At 43.6% G+C, this 20,509-nt stretch overlaps 1 protein-coding gene across 2 annotated transcripts in view; it reads left to right on the top strand.

Annotated features, from left to right (window-relative positions):
- The window catches only part of LOC121577744 (membrane-associated guanylate kinase, WW and PDZ domain-containing protein 3-like), a 147,689-nt gene extending 134,201 nt beyond the window's left edge, over positions 1-13,488 (top strand). Inside the window, exons 10-21 of one of the 2 annotated variants that reach the window (XM_041891594.2) lie at positions 483-1,100; positions 2,987-3,018; positions 3,633-3,795; positions 4,064-4,170; positions 4,273-4,465; positions 4,609-4,794; positions 5,068-5,253; positions 5,400-5,496; positions 5,690-5,795; positions 6,013-6,150; positions 6,519-6,657; positions 10,142-13,488. In XM_041891594.2, coding sequence (XP_041747528.1) covers positions 483-1,100; positions 2,987-3,018; positions 3,633-3,795; positions 4,064-4,170; positions 4,273-4,465; positions 4,609-4,794; positions 5,068-5,253; positions 5,400-5,496; positions 5,690-5,795; positions 6,013-6,150; positions 6,519-6,657; positions 10,142-11,193 — 3,017 coding nt within the window. In that variant the 3' untranslated portion in view covers positions 11,194-13,488. The remainder of the gene's footprint in view (positions 1-482; positions 1,101-2,986; positions 3,019-3,632; positions 3,796-4,063; positions 4,171-4,272; positions 4,466-4,608; positions 4,795-5,067; positions 5,254-5,399; positions 5,497-5,689; positions 5,796-6,012; positions 6,151-6,518; positions 6,658-10,141) is intronic. The other variant, XM_041891595.2, reaches the window with a different exon arrangement.
- The last annotated feature ends 7,021 nt before the right edge of the window (positions 13,489-20,509 follow it).

Raw genomic sequence — 20,509 nt, forward strand, 5'->3', positions numbered from 1 at the left:
AGAAGGGAGGTAAGTAGGACATGAGATGAAAGGGATGGGGAGAGATGGGAGGACGAAGGAATGTGGAGAAGAGGGGGTGGCACCTGTTTGACAGTCATGTCGAATAGAGGACTTTCTGATAATGATGATCCAACTGAAAAATAATTCAGTCCGTTACAAACAAGAGAGTCACCTAGCTAACAAGCTACTATATTGCCATAACAACCATTACATTTTCCATGGGTAAGTCTGTATAGTTTTACTGTTTACTAAGGCTAGTTCCTCTCTCTCTCTCTCTCTCTCTCTCTCTCTCTCTCTCTCTCTCTCTCTCTCTCTCTCTCTCTCTCTCTCTCTCTCTCTCTCTCTCTCTCTCTCTCTCTCTCTCTCTCTCTCTCTCTCTCTCTCTCTCTCTCTCTCTCTCTCTCTCTCTCTCTCTCCTCTCCCTATCCCTCTCCATTCCTTCTCTCTCCTCTCCCTCTCCCTCTCTGGTCTCCCCCCGCCAGGCGATGTGATCGTGGAGATCAACGGGACGTGTGTGCTGGGGAAGACCCACCCTGAAGTGGTGCAGATGTTCCAGTCCATCCCAGTGAGTCAGTATGTTGACATGGTGCTGTGCCGCGGCTACCCGCTGCCCCCAGACGTGGAGCCAGACAGTGAGGACCCCCCTCCCCCACCTTCTCAGCCCCTGCAGGGGGGCGAGGTGGTGACGGCCGTGCCCCTCATCAACGGCCAGCCCCTGCTGGTGAAGGGCGACGTGCTGCATGGCTCCTCCCAGGAGCTTCACTACGTCACCACCGACGCCAGCGGACGGCCCGTGGTGGCCGCCCTGCCCAACGGGAGGCGTCCTGAGCAGGGGGGAACAGGTATGTTGCAGCCTGAACTTGTGAGCGTGCACCTGGTGAAGGGCCCAGGCGGGTTTGGGTTTGCCATCGCAGACTGCCCCCTGGGCCAGAAGGTGAAGATGATTCTGGATGCCCAGTGGTGCCGCGGCCTGCTGAAGGGAGACGTGATCAAGGAGATCAACCGTCAGAACGTGCAGACACTGAGCCACGCCCAGGTGGTGGACATCCTCAAAGACCTGCAGGTGGGGAGTGAGGTCAACGTGCTGGTGCTCAGAGGAGGTGAGTCTTATTAACGCTGACTTGTGTTCCATAACACTAACACTGTGACTGTACTGCTGCTGCATGTTACTGTTGCCATGGCATTAGTGTGATACAGTGATATCACTGTCAGTGTGACCTCAACAGTGTCCCTGAGTAGGGAGGTCAATGTGCTGATACTGACAGGAGGTGAGAGAGTGGGTCAACTATCACTCACTCTCTCACACACACACACACACACACACACACACACACACACACACGCACTATGTTATAAAATGTTGGTGATGTCACTGTGTCTGTTGTAGGTGAACACGAGGGACTGTTGCCTCTTTGGCTTAAACGATCACGTAGTAATGACAATTGTAGAGACCCCCTATGCAACCCAACCCACCCTTCACATATACACTACAGAGGACAGACAGTTTTTACACGATACGCGCTTCAGCACTTGGCAGTTTGATTCTGTGAGCTTGTGTGGCCTACCACTTCGCGGCTGAGCCGTTGTTGCTCCTAGACGTTTCCACATCATAATAACAGCACGTACAGTTGACCGGGGCAGCTCTAGCAGGGCAGAAATTTGACGAACTGACTTGTTGGAAAGGTGGCATCCTATGACGGTGCCACGTTGAAAGTCACTGAGATCTTCAGTAAGGCCTTTCTACTGCCAATGTTTGTCTATGGAGATTGCATGGCTGTGTGCTCGATTTTATACACCTGTCAGCGACAGGTGTGGCTGAAATAGCCGAATCCACTAATTTGAAGGGGTGTCCACATATTTTTTATATACTGTATAGTGTACCTTTCACATATCCCCTTAAACACCTCTCTGTATGCACAGATCTCTGTACCACATCTCCCTGTACAGAATATATACTGTATCTCTTCAGGCTGCTTCACAGCTTCTGCTGAGGCTCTCTCTCCATCAGGCGTTCATACTGCAGTCTGTTGCAGGCCTAGGAAGGGAAGTTACATAAGCACGGGGCTCTGCTCTGCCTGCTCTGCTCCTGGAGAGAGGGAGGGGAAAGCATCCTTCAAACGTCTCCCACATCCATCTCCCGCCGTCCTGGGAAAATGGTACACAAGTCGATGAGCTGAATTGTCTTTGATCATCATCAGAGGCTCAGAGGATTTCTGCATGCTTCTATATCCGTGGCCCTTAAAGAGCCAGAGCTAATCGCTGTATGGCACTGGGAGTGGGAGGCCCCAGGGGTCTCCTCCTCACGGTCCCACTCTCTTCCTCTCTCTTCCTCTCTACCCTTACACTCCCACCCTCCACCCCTCAACCCTGTGCCTCCCACCCCACACACACAGAGCATGACCCTGCAGTCGGAGAGAGAACATACTGCATTTATCTTATCGTCTTATTTCATGTCCTTCATGTCCTTGATTCTTTACAATGGAGCTGGATCTCCCGGTTACACCAGGGTCCATTAACCCTTTTACGCTTATCAGACGAACAGTCGTCCCCTCTAGACTTCCAGAGAAGTGCATGTTGGTGAATCCATTTAATGCTGGAGCCACATTAAGTGTGGGAACAATCTGAGCGCGAGAGATGGAACGTGTGGGTGTACTGTACAGTTGACAGTAGAAAGCATTATTGGTCATTGGATTTCATGCATGACTCTCTCTCTCTCGCTAACTCTATGCTATACTAGTCCTCTCTCATTTAGGTCCCCTCTCTGTACATATCTCCTATTTATCTTTAATAACACAGTGATGTCATGTTCCTTGATGGAGTATGCTACAGCACTGTTTTATACCTCCTGAGTCTAGACTATTTAAACACAGTCATTCCTTCACCGTTCTCGTTCTCTGTTAGGGAGGCAGTGCCATCTACTGGTTGATGTCTCATTGGTACATGCTTTTCTAAACATTCTCATGAATCATCCTTGTGTTTCTCACAGGTCAGTCATCTCCTGTGAAGAGCCTGAAGCCTGTGAGTAAAAGCAGACACTGTTCTATAATACTCTGTGTTTTACTATTGTGTGCCCTGGCACTTATCCCTCATTTTCATATTAAAGCCTTTTGTCCTTGAGCTAACCAGCAAGCCCCATTGCATCACATTAAATGATAACTACCGGTATAAATTTGAATATTGATTATGTTTCACACGGCCTCCTTTTGTTTGCTTTGAAAAAGGTCTTAATTACTTCCATTCAGCATTCATTTTCTCAGCCTTTTGTCTGGGGATTTCAATGGTAATGAAGCACAGAGCCTCTTTAGATAAGACTGTATATTCGTATGACGGCTTTAGATTAAGCTGGCCTTGTCCACAGAATAAGCCTGTCAGTGCCATAGGGAAATATTCTTCCGCCTGTGGATGGTAAATTACATTCAAGTCCCGTTGGCCATTGGTTTACCATCAAGCTAGCGGGGTAATGTGAAGGCAATGTGGGAGCCAGCAGTGAAATGACCTTTTGCTCCTTTAGTATTCAATCACCATTACATCCTGTGCTATGTGTCTGGGTAATGAGGTATATATAGACTGTGTGGTCTTTAATGTGCTCTAACTGTGCTGTGGCTGTGTCTGTGGCTCTGTGACCCCATCAGAGGCAGGAGATGACAGCTAGCACAGAGACTCTGGACTGTGTCACAGACTCTGTCTCCCAGGCCCTCCCCTACCACTCCAACACCTCAACCCTGCGCAACGACACGCCCAAACGGGACGCCACAGAGATGTACCTCAAGTCCAAGGCCCTGCTGGAGAGCAAGCGTGAGTGCACATCCAGACAGAGTCTGGTTGTAGGAGAGGTCTAGCAGCCTTGTGCTCAGTTATATTCCATCCATAGCTCTGTAGTAGTAAATGGATGTCAGTGTTTCATTTGTATGTTCATGACCGTCTATTAATGGTCACCCTACATTTGTGGATCCAGTATCAATGTGAACTATAAGATAAGCCTGTGAGTTCACCCTGCTGACTGGATGATTGAGTGGTGTTCACCTCTCTGATACCCTATCTAACCCCTGTAAACTGTCCACAGAGCCTCACACCAAGGACCTGGATGTGTTCATCAAGAGGGACCAGGAGACTGGCTTTGGTTTCCGTGTTCTGGGAGGAGAAGGTCCAGAGCAGCCAGTGAGTACCGAAGTATGAACTTCCTCCCTGTTAGATTATCTTTCTACTTTTTTAACACTACGGACAGTGTTTCTTCAGTGTTTCTGACTCAGAGTGTGACTCTCTCTTTAACAGGTGTATATTGGTGCCATCGTGCCCCTGGGTGCAGCTGAGAAGGATGGGCGTCTGAGGGCTGGTGATGAGCTCATAGGCATCGATGGAATCATGGTCAAGGGCCGTTCCCACAAGCAGGTTCTGGACCTGATGACCAATGCTGCCCGCAACGGTCAGGTCATGTTGACCGTGCGTAGGAAAGTAATCTACAGAGGTGAGCACTCACTGACTGCCTGGAACCTCTACACCTTGGTCACTAACACACACACTTGCATAAACACTTGCACACACACACACACACACACACACGTTTGATACTGCTCTTCAGTCTATACTCTACATGTGTTTTTCAATCAGATATGACTGAGGAGGAGGCAGGGCTCCACATGGCTCCAGTGTTGGTGAATGGCTCCCCCAGACTCCCTCGTATCCAGATGCCCAGTGTGCTGGACCACGAGTCCTTCGACATCACCCTCCACCGCAAGGACAGTGAGGGCTTCGGCTTCGTCATCCTCACCTCCAAGAGCAAGCCCCCGCTAGGAGGTGAGGATGGACCCGATGCCTAGCACCACTGCTTATCCCAGACACAACCAAACACACACCAGTCTCCTCTAGTTCAAGCAAGACCAAGCCATTATAAATAATATAGCATCGTATCACCCAAAGTATGAAAACAGAGTTTAAAGGATGACTGTGAAAAGATTATTACTCCTATACAAATGAATAATTTAGTCCCTCACAGACCTATTGTATATTTCTGACTGAATCCATCGAGTGGGGTTGGTGTGTTATCATCAGACAACTCTCTCTTTGCAGTGATCCCTCATAAGATCGGACGCATCATCGAAGGCAGCCCCACTGACCGCTGTGGCCTGCTGAACGTGGGCGACCGCATCTCAGCGGTCAACGGACGGTCCATCGTGAGGCTGTCTCACAATGACATCGTTCAGCTAATCAAGGATGCTGGCAACGCTGTCACCCTCACCGTGGTCCCTGAGGATGGTAAGCTTCACCAGTAGTATCACCCATGAGATGGGACTGTGTTGGTCTCCCTGGTATTCCCAGTCATATACCAATGACTACCGTGTAGGATGGTTGGTTTGTGTTTGTGTTATCATAATGGTGTGACATGTATTTGTGTGTTCCAGAATACAAGGGCCCTCCCTCTGGAGCCAGCTCAGCCAAGCAGAGCCCCGCCCTTCAGCACAGAGCTATGGGTCAGAGGTCAGCCATGCAGGAAGAGCGGTAAGGCCCTGATCTAACTCATTACTACACCAAGACATGGATTAAAATCCTGCTTCAGCAGAACAACCCAGACAGAACAGCTTAATGATTGATTAAAATTGCTTTGTTCTCTGTGCCCCACAGTGGAGACACTGCTGTGCATTATTGAAGATATACATATAGTAGTGTGACTTAATGCTGTTGTCTGTTCTAGGTATAACCTAGATCTGGAGGAGAAAAGGGAGGGAGTCACCTGGGCCGACTACAAAACACTGCCTCTGAGCGAACAGGGAACAATGTGTGTTACAGGCCCCAAACAGGCAAGGCTCATATCATTATTACTGTCATTGTTTGTGTACAGTGTTTAGGGATTTGACATGAATTAAATTGATACGACTCAGAAAAAACATCACTATAAATTACAGCTTAAGTTATAATGTGTGTGTGTTTGTGTGTGTGTGTCTGTGTGTGTGTGTGTTCTTACATGCATGCGTGTGTGTATATATGTATGTGTGTGTGTACGCATGCACCATGCAGGGTTGCATCACAGTGGAGCTGGACCGGGGATCCCGGGGTTTTGGCTTCAGTCTGAGGGGAGGGACTGAGTACAACATGGGCCTGTACATCCTGAGACTGGCTGAGGAGGGGCCTGCTCTGCTGGACGGGAGAATCCACGTAAGTCTGACATCCGGTGCCATAGGAAATATCCACACACATTACTGTTTGCATTATTCAATGTCATAATATCTTATAACAGACTAATTACATGTGTAATAACATGTCTTGAATAATAACATGTCTAATAACATGGCTTGTTGCCATTGGGGATTTGATCATATAAATGTGTGATGTTTGTGTATGTATGTAGGGTGGCAGGTAGCCTAGCGGTTAAGAATGTTGGGCCAGTAAGTAACCGAAAGGTTGCTGGTTCGAGTCCCCGAGCCGGCTTGGTGAAAAATCTGTCGATATGCTCGATAACCCTAATGCTCCTGTAAGTCGCTGTGGATAAGAGCGTCTGCTAAATGACTAAAATGTATGTGCAGGTGGGAGATCAGATAGTGGAGATCAATGGAGAACCGACCCAGGGCATCACCCATACCCGCGCTATCGAGCTGATCCAGGCTGGGGGCAGCAAAGTGCTGCTCCTGTTAAGACCAGGGCAGGGGCTGGTACAAGACAACAGTAAGTACACAGAAGTCTAGATCTACAAGATAAGATTTACCTTTTTTGTGGTATGAGATGTAAAATGTTTGAACATGTTTGTTGATGGGTGTTATAACATGTTGGTAGTATTTAACATGAGCTGATGCATCAATGCTTTGTACACACATTAATTAAGGATTTAGCTATCCCTGTTAACTACCATGTTAATTTATGTTTATTCATGTTCCCTCTTAGATGTTAAGTCCCCCATATGGGGGACTTTGAGTGGTTCTGGACCGGTTCCGTCTGACATTTTGGTGTACAAAGTGCTCTGTGAATGCAGTAAGGTCCTGTGCCTTATAACGACAGAAAGCTCCATCTGTCTGCTCTCCCCTTCCACTCTCTTAGTGGAGCTGACTTGAAGTGTCAGATTTCACACCCAACATTTGCATAGGGAGTGACGTGTCACATTTTCTGGCCCATTTTCTGGCCATTTTCTGGCCATTTTTTGGCCATTTTCTGGCCAAATAATCGATTTACTCTTCCTCTGAGCAAGTGAGCCCAGCCTGTGAGACAGTCTAGCGGATCCAGCAATTGTGGTTTCATCTCGCTGTGAAATTCAGAGCTCTCAACATGGAAAAAAATCCTAAATAATTTCATAGAATTTAAACAATACCACTTTCTCTTGGTTGAAGTTGTAACGAGTCTGCACACATTTGAATGGTGTCTCTGCGCCACTCAGTGGACGTGTAGGAGAAAATTATCTTTCGACAGTTAAATGAAATTGTGCCAATATTGTTCTGTCACTAAGTATGATCATATTTATTTTACAGTTATAAGAAATGTGAAATCTTATAGTAAGTCGTTTATAATTAGATTTTTACTATATTTAGAAAGCATTTGAGTCATTTCAAGCCCTTTTGCCCCACTTTTGTTGAATAGGAAGAAAATCTAATGATTTTTCATATTTTCATAATATTTGTACTATGTATTGGACCAGGTGTCCTCAAAGGTGATTACATCTCAGCAATTTATAACTATTTTTAGCAGAAAGGTGAGGTCCAGACCTTTCTAAAACTATGTAGCATTACCAGTTATTATTTATGGCCATCTCATGAAAAATAACTACGTTTGGGTATGTCTATTTAGGCAGAAATCTAAATTTGCCCTATCATAAAGGCTCAGTGCAGTCAAAAATGTGATTTTACTGCATTTTAAATATATGTGACGACCGCCTTGATTCGGTCTTATATAGCAAATTGTGTTTTTTACATTGGATAAAAGCTGAGACACAGAGCTACAAAATGGTATATTATACACTGCATTTAAGGGAACAATGGGAAAGTAATTCTGCTTTGAAAGTTGATAAACTTGTCATCTCACTTTTGAGAAAATGGCATTTTAATGTTTTGGTACCTAGTGAAGAGCTCTTCTTTGTCTACACCCATTCAGCATCGTTCACACCCTCTTAAGCTTTAGCCCCACCCATCTTGCTTCGCTCTCAGAGCGTTCAGAGCGCACACTTGATTCTCTGGCCGATGAGTAGGGTTGATCCGAGCGTTCTGACCTCATAACGGCAGTCAAGCACCCAAGCTAACTGGCTAACATTGGCTAGCTTGCTATTTACTTTCAGGCACAAAATTGGGATTATGGTTCAATGTTTACCTCTGGATAACATGAAAACAGCCTAACCAGCTCTGCTGGCAACAATGTAATTACGCTTTTTTGCCGACGTTTACTGACACTGGCCATATTCAACAGGTGTTGTGCGATCATAAATTCATCAGTTATTCTGCGCTCTGGCATACTCAGACTGAATTTATGAACGCACCCGAAATGGTTACTTACATAGTGGAGTCTTTTGTTACGACATGTAGCTAGCTAGCTAGCTAGGTAAACAACGTATAAGATCATACACGTCACGTAACGTTAGCTAGCGAGCCAGCCAGCTAACGTTAGCTAGGTAAACAATGAACCATAGTGCCAACTAATGAAATTTCAGCCTGTTTGGTGGGATGGAGTTTTGGCCTGCCTGGTGACATCACCATGTGGTAAATTAGTTAATAGACCAATAATAAAGAGAGTTCCAAACCTCTCTGCCAATAACAGCTAGTTTTCAGTTTTCCCCTCCCCACTCAGACCACTCCCAGACAGTCCTAACAAAATTATTTCTTGAGAAATTGCTCATTGCCAAGAAGCTATTTTTGTTCTTTTTTGACAATTTTAATTTAAAACAATCACAGTAAGGTACTTAATTGTTACCCAGAAATGGTTTCCTATTGAGATAAAAATGGCTGCATTGGACCTTTAAAGGAGAAGTTTGCTTTTTTACAACCAAATCTCTATTTTTCAAGTTTCAAGTTTTATTAGTCATATGTACGGGATACGCATGGTATACATCTTCCTACGAAATGCTTACTTGCAACAATACAACAACAATAAGAAATAGTAAAAAAAAAAATGGAATACGAACATTAAGTAAATGGCAGAAGAATAGAATAAACATGTAAATGGCATGTTATAGAAGGGTCCAGACACTTTCTTTGCAATTTCACTTGTTTTTGAGAAACCAGCAATTCACTTCCTCATCCTCGTTGTGCAGGACGGGGCCATGAAAAAACATCAACAAAGTCTCCAAAAACACCTAAATACGTCCTTTTAGAAATGGAAATGCTCTCAGTATAGTGATGCAGGTCTTTAGATGTTGTACACATGAAATTCTGTCATTCCGAACTTTATCCGCAACTTTATATACCATTTTGTGCGACTCGAGCTGTTTCCCCTATCCAGCTGTTCCATTTTCCGTGTAGCCTGCTGCTACAATGGATGGAGAGGTACGCTCGAGTCGCCACAAAATGGCATATAACATTCCAGATAAAGTTCGGAATGACACAATTTCATGTTCTAAAGACCTGTATCACTATACTGAGAGCTTTTCAATTTCTAAAAGGACATATTTGTGTGTTTTTTAGCCTTTGTTCATGTTTTTTCGGAGCCCCCGTGCTGTACAACCAGGATGAGGAAGTGAATCACTGGTTTGGGTACGTTTCTAAAAAAACAAGTGAAATCACACAAAAAAATGCTGTACCCTTCTATAACATTCCATTTACATTAAAAAAATTGAGATTTGGTTGTAAAAAAGCACAAATCTCTGTTAATGTGAAATGTCACTCAAATTGAGTGCCTGTGTTGGGGATGCTTGTTTCATGGATGGAGTGCTCTGCTGTCTATAACTGCTTACTCTTGGCACTTCCTCTCTTCCCCCTGCTGCAGGTGATAGCGTCCCCTCTACTATGTGCTACTACTCAAACGAGCACCACCACTAACCACTTCACTGCTTTTACTGGCCTGTCCTCTTTTAACTTGGTAATTCCATTCTCATTTCCTTCTTGCTTCCTCCTTTCATCTGTCTAGACTATAGAATCTGAATTCTGCTCTTGTACGTTACTTGTTACTATCATGAGGATATGTGAGCCTCTCTATATATATTTTACATCTGTGTAATAACATATTTTACTTCTAGGTAAGTTGGATCCAACCGTCACTTCACCCATACGTTTTCCAAGAGAGGCGCTTGTCTCCGAGACATCACTCCTCTCTTCTCCATTCTCCACCTGCACCTCCATCTCAGGTTCCTACCCTTTCACCAGTGAGACACCTGACTGGAACTTCCTGTCCCCCCGAACACCCCACCCCCAGACCAGCAGGGGCACTGGCTCAGTGAAGTGGAATGGAGAGTGGGCAGACAGGCAGGCAGACAGGCTCTCTCCCATCACCCCTGAGCAGATCAACCTCTATAAGGTCAAACCAGGTCATACCAGGTCTAAAGGCTACAAGGAGTCCAGCAGCCAAAAGACAACAGGTGAAACATTCAAAGAGCGCTCACACAGTCCAAAAAAGGCTGAGAGGAAGACCCAGGAAGCAGTGACAAGCAAGGACAGGAAGTCTTACCCTCAGAAAGGAAGTCGGTCACCCAGCCCCAGGAAGTTCCCTCGAGAAGGACACGAAGTCTTGAGCCAGCCACACGTAAAGAAACAGCAGGTACAGCAGAGCACATCAAAGGACCTTTCCAGCAAGGAGCCCTTTGAGGAAAACAAAAATGGCAAAAGGGGGGATTCAAAGGGCAGGAAAAGCACACAGGAGAGAGAGTGGGGAGGGGGAACTACCAAGGCTGCCCATGAGCAGGCCAGTATTCGAAAGAGGGTCGGGACAGAGGCAGGACATCACAGGCCAACCCCTCTGGAGACGGGGGCAAGGAGAGATATTCTGAGAGACGGGGAAAAGGAAAAGGAAAAACGCAAAGAGGAGAAAAGGAAAAAAGACACAGGGGCTTCCTCAAAAGAGGAAAAGACTAGAAAAGATTCTGGAGCCTCTACAACAGAGGAAAGCAGTAGAAAAGACTATGTGTTATCCCCAACAGAGGAGAGGATCAGAAAAGACACAGGGGCCTCCCCAAATGATGTTCAGGAGGATGCTCAGAGCCAAAAGGGTCCCATTAGCCCTGGCCCCTGGAAAGTGCCCAGCTCAGCCAGAATCCTCTCCCAGGCTGAGGTGCTGCGCGACCCCACTTACTGATACAGTATGGATAACACTGTGTTGATACATAATCACACAGACTTAAGCTGTACCACAACCACAACATGCTGTCAGTTTTTTCCCAGATGAGAGGGATGGACGAGGAATCGCAACATTATTGGCCATGTGTCATGTCCAGCTGTGTCCATTAAGAGGTATTTTTTAACCTCTATTGGCCTTTGACATTGTGTATGGCATGTATCGCCAACGCTGTCATCTCACTTCCTCTCTTCCTGCCTCGTGTGCTGCTTCAGACATCTCTGATCTGGGCCGTATGCATGTTTGGCATGTTCAGGGCCTTGCCAGTCAGTAACACTTCAAGAATGTGATCATGTGCCAATTCTGGGACGTCTTGTTGAATGAACACTAACCATGCCTCACCCATTACAATGCAATTAGTATCCCATATGCATCCAAGGAGAAAGGTCTTTAACCCACTCAAAGGGTGGCTGTCAGTAAGAGTTGAATTTTCATGTTGGATACCTACAGCAAGGGCCTTGGGACTGGCCTTTTGACATGGCACTCTTTTTCCAGGGGATTTGCTCAACTGCATGCAGTCCATATGTTTGTTTTATTGCACGCCTTTTCCACTCCACTGAGGATGATCCTTTCTCCTGATGTGCAAATACTGATGCCGAAGTTCTGACCTGAACACCATGTAGAGATTTCAGACTTTATTCAGAAAGCATTAGCTTTACTGAGGATTCTAGACTGTTCTAAGACATGACTCCTGAATACAAATATATCATTAAAAAAGACCAGACACTCGTGGTTTGAGATATTGTTTACCATGTGTATGATATTGTTTACAATGTTTATGATAATCTATGTGTAACTTATTCAAATGATAGATTAATATATATATATGTATACTGTATGTAGCCGTACTGAGCCATTCCATGTTTTGATATAGAGTACAAAGGATCATCCTGAATCATCTTGCATCATCCTTTCTAATGTATTTTAGTGGTAGCAACTGCCATGGGTCTTCATTGTTCATGAAATATATATAGTACAGTAGCTACTACTTGCAGATTGCCATATGTGTGGCATATGTGTCAGAATTGGCATTGCTCCAAATGTGTTATATTGTGGGAATACTGTATATGTGAACATCTTAATTTTTTACAGAAACTAACGTTGAGGTGTTTACCAATATGAATTCCATTGCACTACACCTTTACTTGTAGGATTACAATATGACCACTTTTTGTTTATTTTCTGAGAATCTTGATTCCTTTGAAAATAACCATTTGGGATGCCTAACATTGTTGCCATTTCATTACAATGCTAATAGCACCGATTCTGATAACTAACTTATCTGTTATTAAAGGCCAAAATTATTTTTTATTTATGAAATGACCAGAACCATATCCCTTGATTAAGTTTTACTGTTGATGGCCAATATCATCATTTAAAATAGTTGTTTTTCTGCAATTAATTTTGGCATGTGATTGTGTTAAACACCAGAGTAGGCTAGGTATGGCTGCATTCAGACAGAAATGTAATATCTGTCAAAAACTGATTGAGTATATTGTTTTTGTATGGGGGTCATACATCGTCGGACAACGGAGTGGACATAAGTTGCCAAAAGTTGTCCATCCAGGCGCTAAAGCGGTTTGGATCAAGACATGTTTATAACTGAGCTCAGGGAATGCACTAAAGTAGCAAATGATGACGTGTGATAAAGTTAAGATTTCACAGAGCCAGAATTGACCGGATATCAACAGTGCTCTGAATTTGGTCCAGTGTGTGATGATAGAGTGGATTTTCTATACAGGAAGCACAGACTCTAAAGGTCCAGGCCACTGATAGAACATACTGTGTACATTATGAGCCAACCAGTGGTGTTTTCTGTGCAATAGATTGTTGGTTGAATGAATGAGCACGCTCAACCTCCAGTGTTCCTTGAAGCTGCTAGTAGCAAGTACATGTTACAAACCAGAAATAGTTCATTAATGTCTCGTTGTACTTATGTATTCTGCACCGTTGTATACCCCCTCATATTCATTTATACCCAGTCTCATGTCTTGTCTCTGTATCATATTGTGGCCTTGCATTGCTTTAAAAGAAAAATGAATCCTTGTGGTCTTTCTACATTATGTGGGTACAGTAGTTGTAAATGTTTATATATTGTACAGCACCCTTATAAATACTCACTGAGTGCTCTTTTGGGAAGAAAATAGAGATATATAAATTGCTCCATTATTTTTTTATGTAAAAAAAATAAGATTCTAAGTAGTTTAAAAGAAAATGACCTTGACATGGTGTTCTGTTTATGCACTGAAAAAATAAAGTTTTACTGAAAACATGTATTGTATATGGACTGGTCCATCCATAGTAAATATTGCAGTGCTCTTTGCTCTTTGGCTCTAGAATTGTGATGTTTAAGTCTATGTTGTCTGGTGTTGGTGTAGCAGCTGCTGTGGCCAGTAAATATCAACACCTTTTAATGTTATTTATCATCCCTGACTAAAACTGTACATCCTACGATTCAGCATACTGCTTCGTCATATTTCAAAGGAGGTTTCACAGGCTGCTGTTACCATGGTGGCAGAGCTCCAGTTGTCATGGCAGCCGACGGCCTTGATGCTGGGACTGGAGAAGAGCTTGGCTACTTACCTGCTTGTGCCGCAGAGAGAGCTGAGGCAGCTCACGCAAGGACTGTGTCCAGTTCATCACCAGGGTTCAGTCTGGGCTGGCTGCATGCTTCAGGAGTCTGATTTTCATAACTATCCAGCCTCACAGAGATTCTCACATTAAAGGAGAATGGAGCATCAGGATTATTTGTCTCTCTAATACATCATATATAATCATATCACATTAAAGCTAGAATTCTTAACTGCTACATAAATTTTTTGACTTACAAATTAATGATATATACCGATTGATTCTTGAAGAATACAACTTATAAATGCTTCATGAGCTTAGTTCAAAGGGGTATACTACAAAGCAGGATCTATGAGTTGGCCAGATAACTTCAATACAAAAACAGAAATATCTACTGATTTTCTGGTTCATTAAGAAAGCTAAACTTAGATATGTGTTTTTGGTTTTTGAGTAAATTAGACCATGCCCATTTCAAGCTTATCTTTCTAAAAAATAAAATGTTTTTATCAGAATATTTAGACAAGTTAGCTGGCTAACTCCTTGATCCTGCTTTGTAGTATACCCCTCAGAACCCAAAATATAAGCTGTTTTACTCCAATGTTTGTAAACATTGTAAATGTAAACAAACACTATATAGCCTCAAAACATGGTTAAAACTATAAAGTTGATATATAATATTGAATTCATAACTCTGCCTGTGAATTTTAGAGTGGTTACATTTCTCCAGGCCCTCCCTCAGCTTTTTACTAAAACCTGCTTTGTTATGACCAATTTGTTATTGTTTCAATTAACCGACATCTGTATAGCGGTTGTTTTGGCGGTGTAAAGCTGACATTGCCATTGGCTGCACGCAGTCGCATTAAGAAAAATTCCATGCAGCCTTGTTTACAAGTTTGAACACTGGAATGTGAGATGTAATCTCCAACTTGATTAGGCCGATACACAGTGGCGGCTCCTGAAAAAATTCTCAGGAGGGGCAATTTTTCTGATGATTTAGGTGACCTACACACATTTAAAAAAAGATATGTCCAGCAACAACATGAAGACAGGGGCAGCATACAGTGGGGAAAAAAAGTATTTAGTCAGCCACCAATTGTGCAAGTTCTCCCACTTAAAAAGATGAGGGAGGCCTGTAATTTTCATCATAGGTACACGTCAACTATGATAGACAAAATGAGAAAAAATATTCAAAATCACATTGTAGGATTTTTTATGAATTTATTTGCAAATTATGGTGGAAAATAAGTATTTGGTCAATATCAAAAGTTTCTCAATACTTTGTTATATACCCTTTGTTGGCAATGACACAGGTCAAACGTTTTCTGTAAGTCTTCACAAGGTTTTCACACACTGTTGCTGGTATTTTGGCCCATTCCTCCATGCAGATCTCCTCTAGAGCAGTGATGTTTTTGGGGCTGTTGCTGGGCAACACGGACTTTCAACTCCCTCCAAATATTTTCTATGGGGTTGAGATCTGGAGACTCCAGGACCTTGAAATGCTTCTTACGAAGCCACTCCTTCGTTGCCCGGGTGGTGTGTTTGGGATCATTGTCATGCTGAAAGACCCAGCCACGTTTCATCTTCAATGCCCTTGCTGATGGAAGGAGGTTTTCACTCAAAATCTCACGATACATGGCCCCATTCATTTTTCCTTTACACGGATCAGTCGTCCTGGTCCCTTTGCAGAAAAACAGCCCCAAAGTATGATGTTTTCACTCCCATGCTTCACAGTAGGTATGGTGTTCTTTGGATGCAACTCAGCATTCTTTGTCCTCCAAACACGACAAGTTGAGTTTTTACCAAAAAGTTATATTTTGGTTTCATCTGACCATATGACTTTCTCCCAATCCTCTTCTGGATGCACTCTAGCAAACTTCAGACGGGCCTGGACATGTACTGGCTTAAGCAGGGGGACACGTCTAGCACTGCAGGATTTGAGTCCCTGGCGGCGTAGTGTGTTACTGATGGTAGGCTTTGTTACTTTGGTCCCAGCTCTCTGCAGGTCATTCACTAGGTCCCCCCGTGTGGTTCTGGGATTTTTGCTCACCGTTCTTGTGATCATTTTGACCCCACGGGGTGAGATCTTGCGTGGAGCCCCAGATCGAGGGAGATTATCAGTGGTCTTGTATGTCTTCCATTTCCTAATAATTGCTCCCACAGTTGATTTCTTCAAACCAAGCTGCTTACCTATTGCAGATTCAGTCTTCCCAGCCTGGTGCAGGTCTACAATTTTGTTTCTGGTGTCCTTTGACAGCTCTTTGGTCTTGGCCATAGTGGAGTTTGGAGTGTGACTGTTTGAGGTTGTGGACAGGTGTCTTTTATACTGATAACAAGTTCAAACAGGTGCCATTAATACAGGTAACGAGTGGAGGACAGAGGAGCCTCTTAAAGAAGAAGTTACTGGTCTGTGAGAGCCAGAAATCTTGCTTGTTTGTAGGTGACCAAATACTTATTTTCCACCATAATTTGCAAATAAATTCATAAAAAATCCTACAATGTGATTTTCTGGATTTTTTTTTCTCATTTTGTCTGTCATATTTGACGTGTACCTATGCTGAAAATTACAGGCCTCTCTCATCTTTTTAAGTGGGAGAACTTGCACAATTGGTGGCTGACTAAATACTTTTTTTCCCCACTGTATAAGTCAATACCAGAAGCATTTATTGACTGATCTCAAAAGTGTTGGCTTACCAGGGTTGGTGGAGCCCTCAGTTTCATCTTTGCCTCGCAAAGCTAACTCAAACACTCCGCAAAACTTCACACTGGATTAGCCGGCTGAGGATGTGGCGGTTCTTGCTAATGTCGTAGTAAATATATTTGTTATAGTGAATATGGAATATGATATGTTGAGTAAAATGTTGTGCTAAGATCTATTTAGGTCAGGAGCTGGTTATAAGTTATGTTCCTATCCAATAACAATGGACAAAAAGGTCCTATCTTGTCAGCCTTGTCAGCAGGTGGCCAAGGACAACACCCACGCCATAGGCCTCTCAGTTCTTCCAACTCACGAGTTCTTGCTCTGAGGACACACACACACACAAACACACACACACACATCATCATCACTGTTAAACACACACACACACACACACACACATCATCACTGTTAAACACACACACACACACACACAAAAATCCCCTCTCTTAGGCTGAACATTTGAAGACAGAGAACCCGACTCAGAGCCAATGCAACAGTGACAGTAGCCTGCAGGGGACCTCGCCCAACTCATCAGGACCAATCAGAAGATCAGAACTACTAGATTGAACCTACTTCATTTATTGCATAAAATGTCTGCACACAATGTTTCGGGGCTCTCTTCAGATAATAATAATAATAATAATAATAATAATAATAATATGCCATTTAGCAGACGCTTTTATCCAAAGCGACTTACAGTCATGCGTGCATACATTTTTGTGTATGGGTGGTCCCGGGGATCGAACCCACTACCTTGGCGTTACAAGCACCATGCTCTACCAGCTGAGCTACAGAAAGTGGATACTCATGGATGCGCATTGCAATTGTAAAATGTCAACACAATTGGAGACACCACGTCATTTTTGGAGACATGTTATTGACAGTAAACTATTGTAGATGCGACTGCTAACTAACTAAAACATTTTAGCTGGCTAGCTAATCATCTTAGCTAAATGTGGGGCAAACAATTCAGTTATTTACCGTTAATTTGAGGGATTGGGGTGAAAGAAATCGAGTTACATAGTGATACTTTACGATATACTGTATTGACAATATCGCAATATTTTAGCGCTAGTTGGCTGTACCTGCACCAAAACACCATTATTGTTCCTTCATAGCTTGTTCTCAATCTTTTCACATTGGGAGCCAATTTGTTTTCAGCACTTTTATTTCCATGACTGATCAAAACTCGTTCTCATGGCTTTCTGATCCCTCTGCAACAGACATATGGTGCGCAATAAAATCACAGTATCGAATCGCAATACGTATAGAATCATGAGACTCGCAATGCTGATGCATATATCTTATCGTGAGGTTCCTGGCAATTCCCAGCCCAAGTTCATTTGCCACAACAAATCTCTTTGCTAGCAAACGCGATGTCTTCTCCAAAACGGCAATGTGTCTCCAGCAATGTTTACTTTTTTGACGTTCTATGGCATCTCCACTTTCCAAGCATATATGACCACATGTAATATTTTGGTAAGTGATGCAAATAGTGAACTATGTAGGGCCAGGATGTAAAATATATGTAGCTGCAGCAATTTCTCTTATCTGATATGGTAAGTAATGGGGCTTAATTTATAGCTCCCTAAGAGTTTGACGAACGGGTCCGTGAACGCGATTCCAGATATATTTACCTCTGAATAAACTGCCTTTATTACACCATATCCACATCCAGTAAACTTGTGATTATCAACACTAACCTCATCGTTGTGGCGGCGGACAGCTAGCCTGTATCCCTCGTCATCCAGTTGAGTGAGTGGCAATGTCTTTTTCGTTCGTACCAATTTTTGGAAAATCCTCGGGTGTAGGACTTTCCGCCTTTAGTAGAAACCTGTTGAATTATTAAATTTGGTCTGGGAGGTCCTAATTGTTTCGTTGCCAATTTATCTTCATTTGTTCGCCGACAAAAAGGAACTTCTTTCAAACAATCCACTCTTTTCTCAGTTACGTTCATGGTTACGTAACGTATGACGAAAGCGCGTAAGTGCAAGCCCACAGACACCCATTGAGATTGTATTGAAGGCTCTGAAATTTGAAAAAAATAGATTTTACATGGGAGTCTATGACAGAAGTTCTGGGCGATTTTCAATCTGACTGAAATCGCCCCAAAAGGGGGTGGAGCCATTTGAAGCACGACTTTAGCCTGATTCGACATTTAGTGGCAGTGTGGCACTGTGGCAGATCAGACGTATAGATTACAACACTGATAACTACTGTTGCCGTGATATAATTGATTAGAAAAAAAATCCCTTCCTTTTCCCGTTTGGCAGTGCGTCGCCCATATCGCCCTATTGAACAGGCCGTCCCTGCCGATACAAATCCTTTTTTTTTAATGATTTTGAGTCTTTGTTTCTATATAGCCTACACTTTATCGTTCTGAACTTCTAACGCAAGTGGGATGAATGTGGCTGGATGGATGTGGCTTCGTGACAATGATCAAGAGCAGCTGCTCACCGATTTGACAACTTATTTTGTACATAATGTTGCTGCTACCGTCTCTTATGACCGAAAAGAGCTTCTGGACATCAGAACAGCGATTACTCACCTTCAACTGGACAAATAATTTTTATTTAACGAGTCGGACGAGAGGGATTTTCTCCAGACACCCGACAGGGCCCTCATCCCCGTAATTTGCAGTAGAAAGAAAAGGAGATATCGCGGAAGGAGATCGGGGTGCTTGGTAAGGAGCCGGCGATGTGTGGCTAATCTGCCTTTGCCATCGATACTATTGGCCAACTTACAATCGCTTGATAATAAAGTGGACGAACTACAGGCACGAATATCCTAACAACGGGACATTAAAAACTGTAATATCTTATGTTTCACAGAGTCGTGGCTGAACAAAGACATGAATAACATACAGCTGGCAGGTTATACACTGTATCGGCAGGATAGAACAGCAGCCTCTGGTAAGACAAGGGGTGGCGGTCTATGTATATTTGTAAACAACAGCTGGTGCACGATATCTAAGGAAGTCTCAAGGTTTTGCTCGCCTGAGGTAGAGTATCTCATGATAAGCTGTAGACCACACTATCTACCAAGCGAGTTTTCATCTATACTCTTCGTAGCTGTCTATTTACCACCACAAACCGATGCTGACACTAAGACCGCACTCAATGAACTGTAAACAGCCATCAGCAAACAGGAAAACGCTCATCCAGAGGCAGCGCTCCTAGTGGCCGGGGACTTTAATGCAGGGAAACTTAAATCCGTTTTACCTCATTTCTACCAGCATGTTAAATGTGCAACCAGAGGGAAAAAAACTCTAGACCACCTTTACTCCACACACAGAGACACGTACAAAGCTCTCCCTCACCCTCCATTTGGCAAATATGACCATAATTCTATCCTCCTGATTCCTGCTTACAAGCAAAAACTAAAGCAGGAAGCACCAATGACTCTGTCAAAAAAAAAGTGGTCAGATGAAGCAGATGTTAAGCTACAGGACTGTTTTACTAGCACAGACTGGAATACAGACTGGTCCTCTGTAGCTCAGCTGGTAGAGCACGGCGCTTGTAACGCTAAGGTAGTGGGTTCGATCCCCGGGACCACCCATACACACAAAAAAAAAATGTATGCAAGCATGACTGTAAGTCGCTTTGGATAAAAGCGTCTGCTAAATGGCATATCATATATATGTTCTGGGATTCTTCCGATGGCATTGAGGAGTACACCACATCAGTCACTGGCTTCATCAATAAGTGCATCGATGATGTCTTCCCCACAGTGACTGTACGTACATACCCCAACCAGAAGTCATGGATTACAGGCAACATCTGCACTGAGATAAAGGGTAGAGCTGCCTCTTTCAAGGAGCGGGACTCTAAACCGGAAGCATATAAGAAATCCCGCTATGCCCTCCGAAGAACCATCAAACAGGCAAAGCGTCAATACAGGACTAAGATCGAATCGTACTACACTGGCTCCGACGCTCGTCTGATGTGGCAGGGCTTGCAAACTATTACAGACTACAAAAGGAAGCACAGCCGCAAGCTGCCCAGTGAC

Source organism: Coregonus clupeaformis, chromosome 12 (assembly GCF_020615455.1).
Source record: "Coregonus clupeaformis isolate EN_2021a chromosome 12, ASM2061545v1, whole genome shotgun sequence".
NCBI lineage: Eukaryota > Metazoa > Chordata > Actinopteri > Salmoniformes > Salmonidae > Coregonus > Coregonus clupeaformis.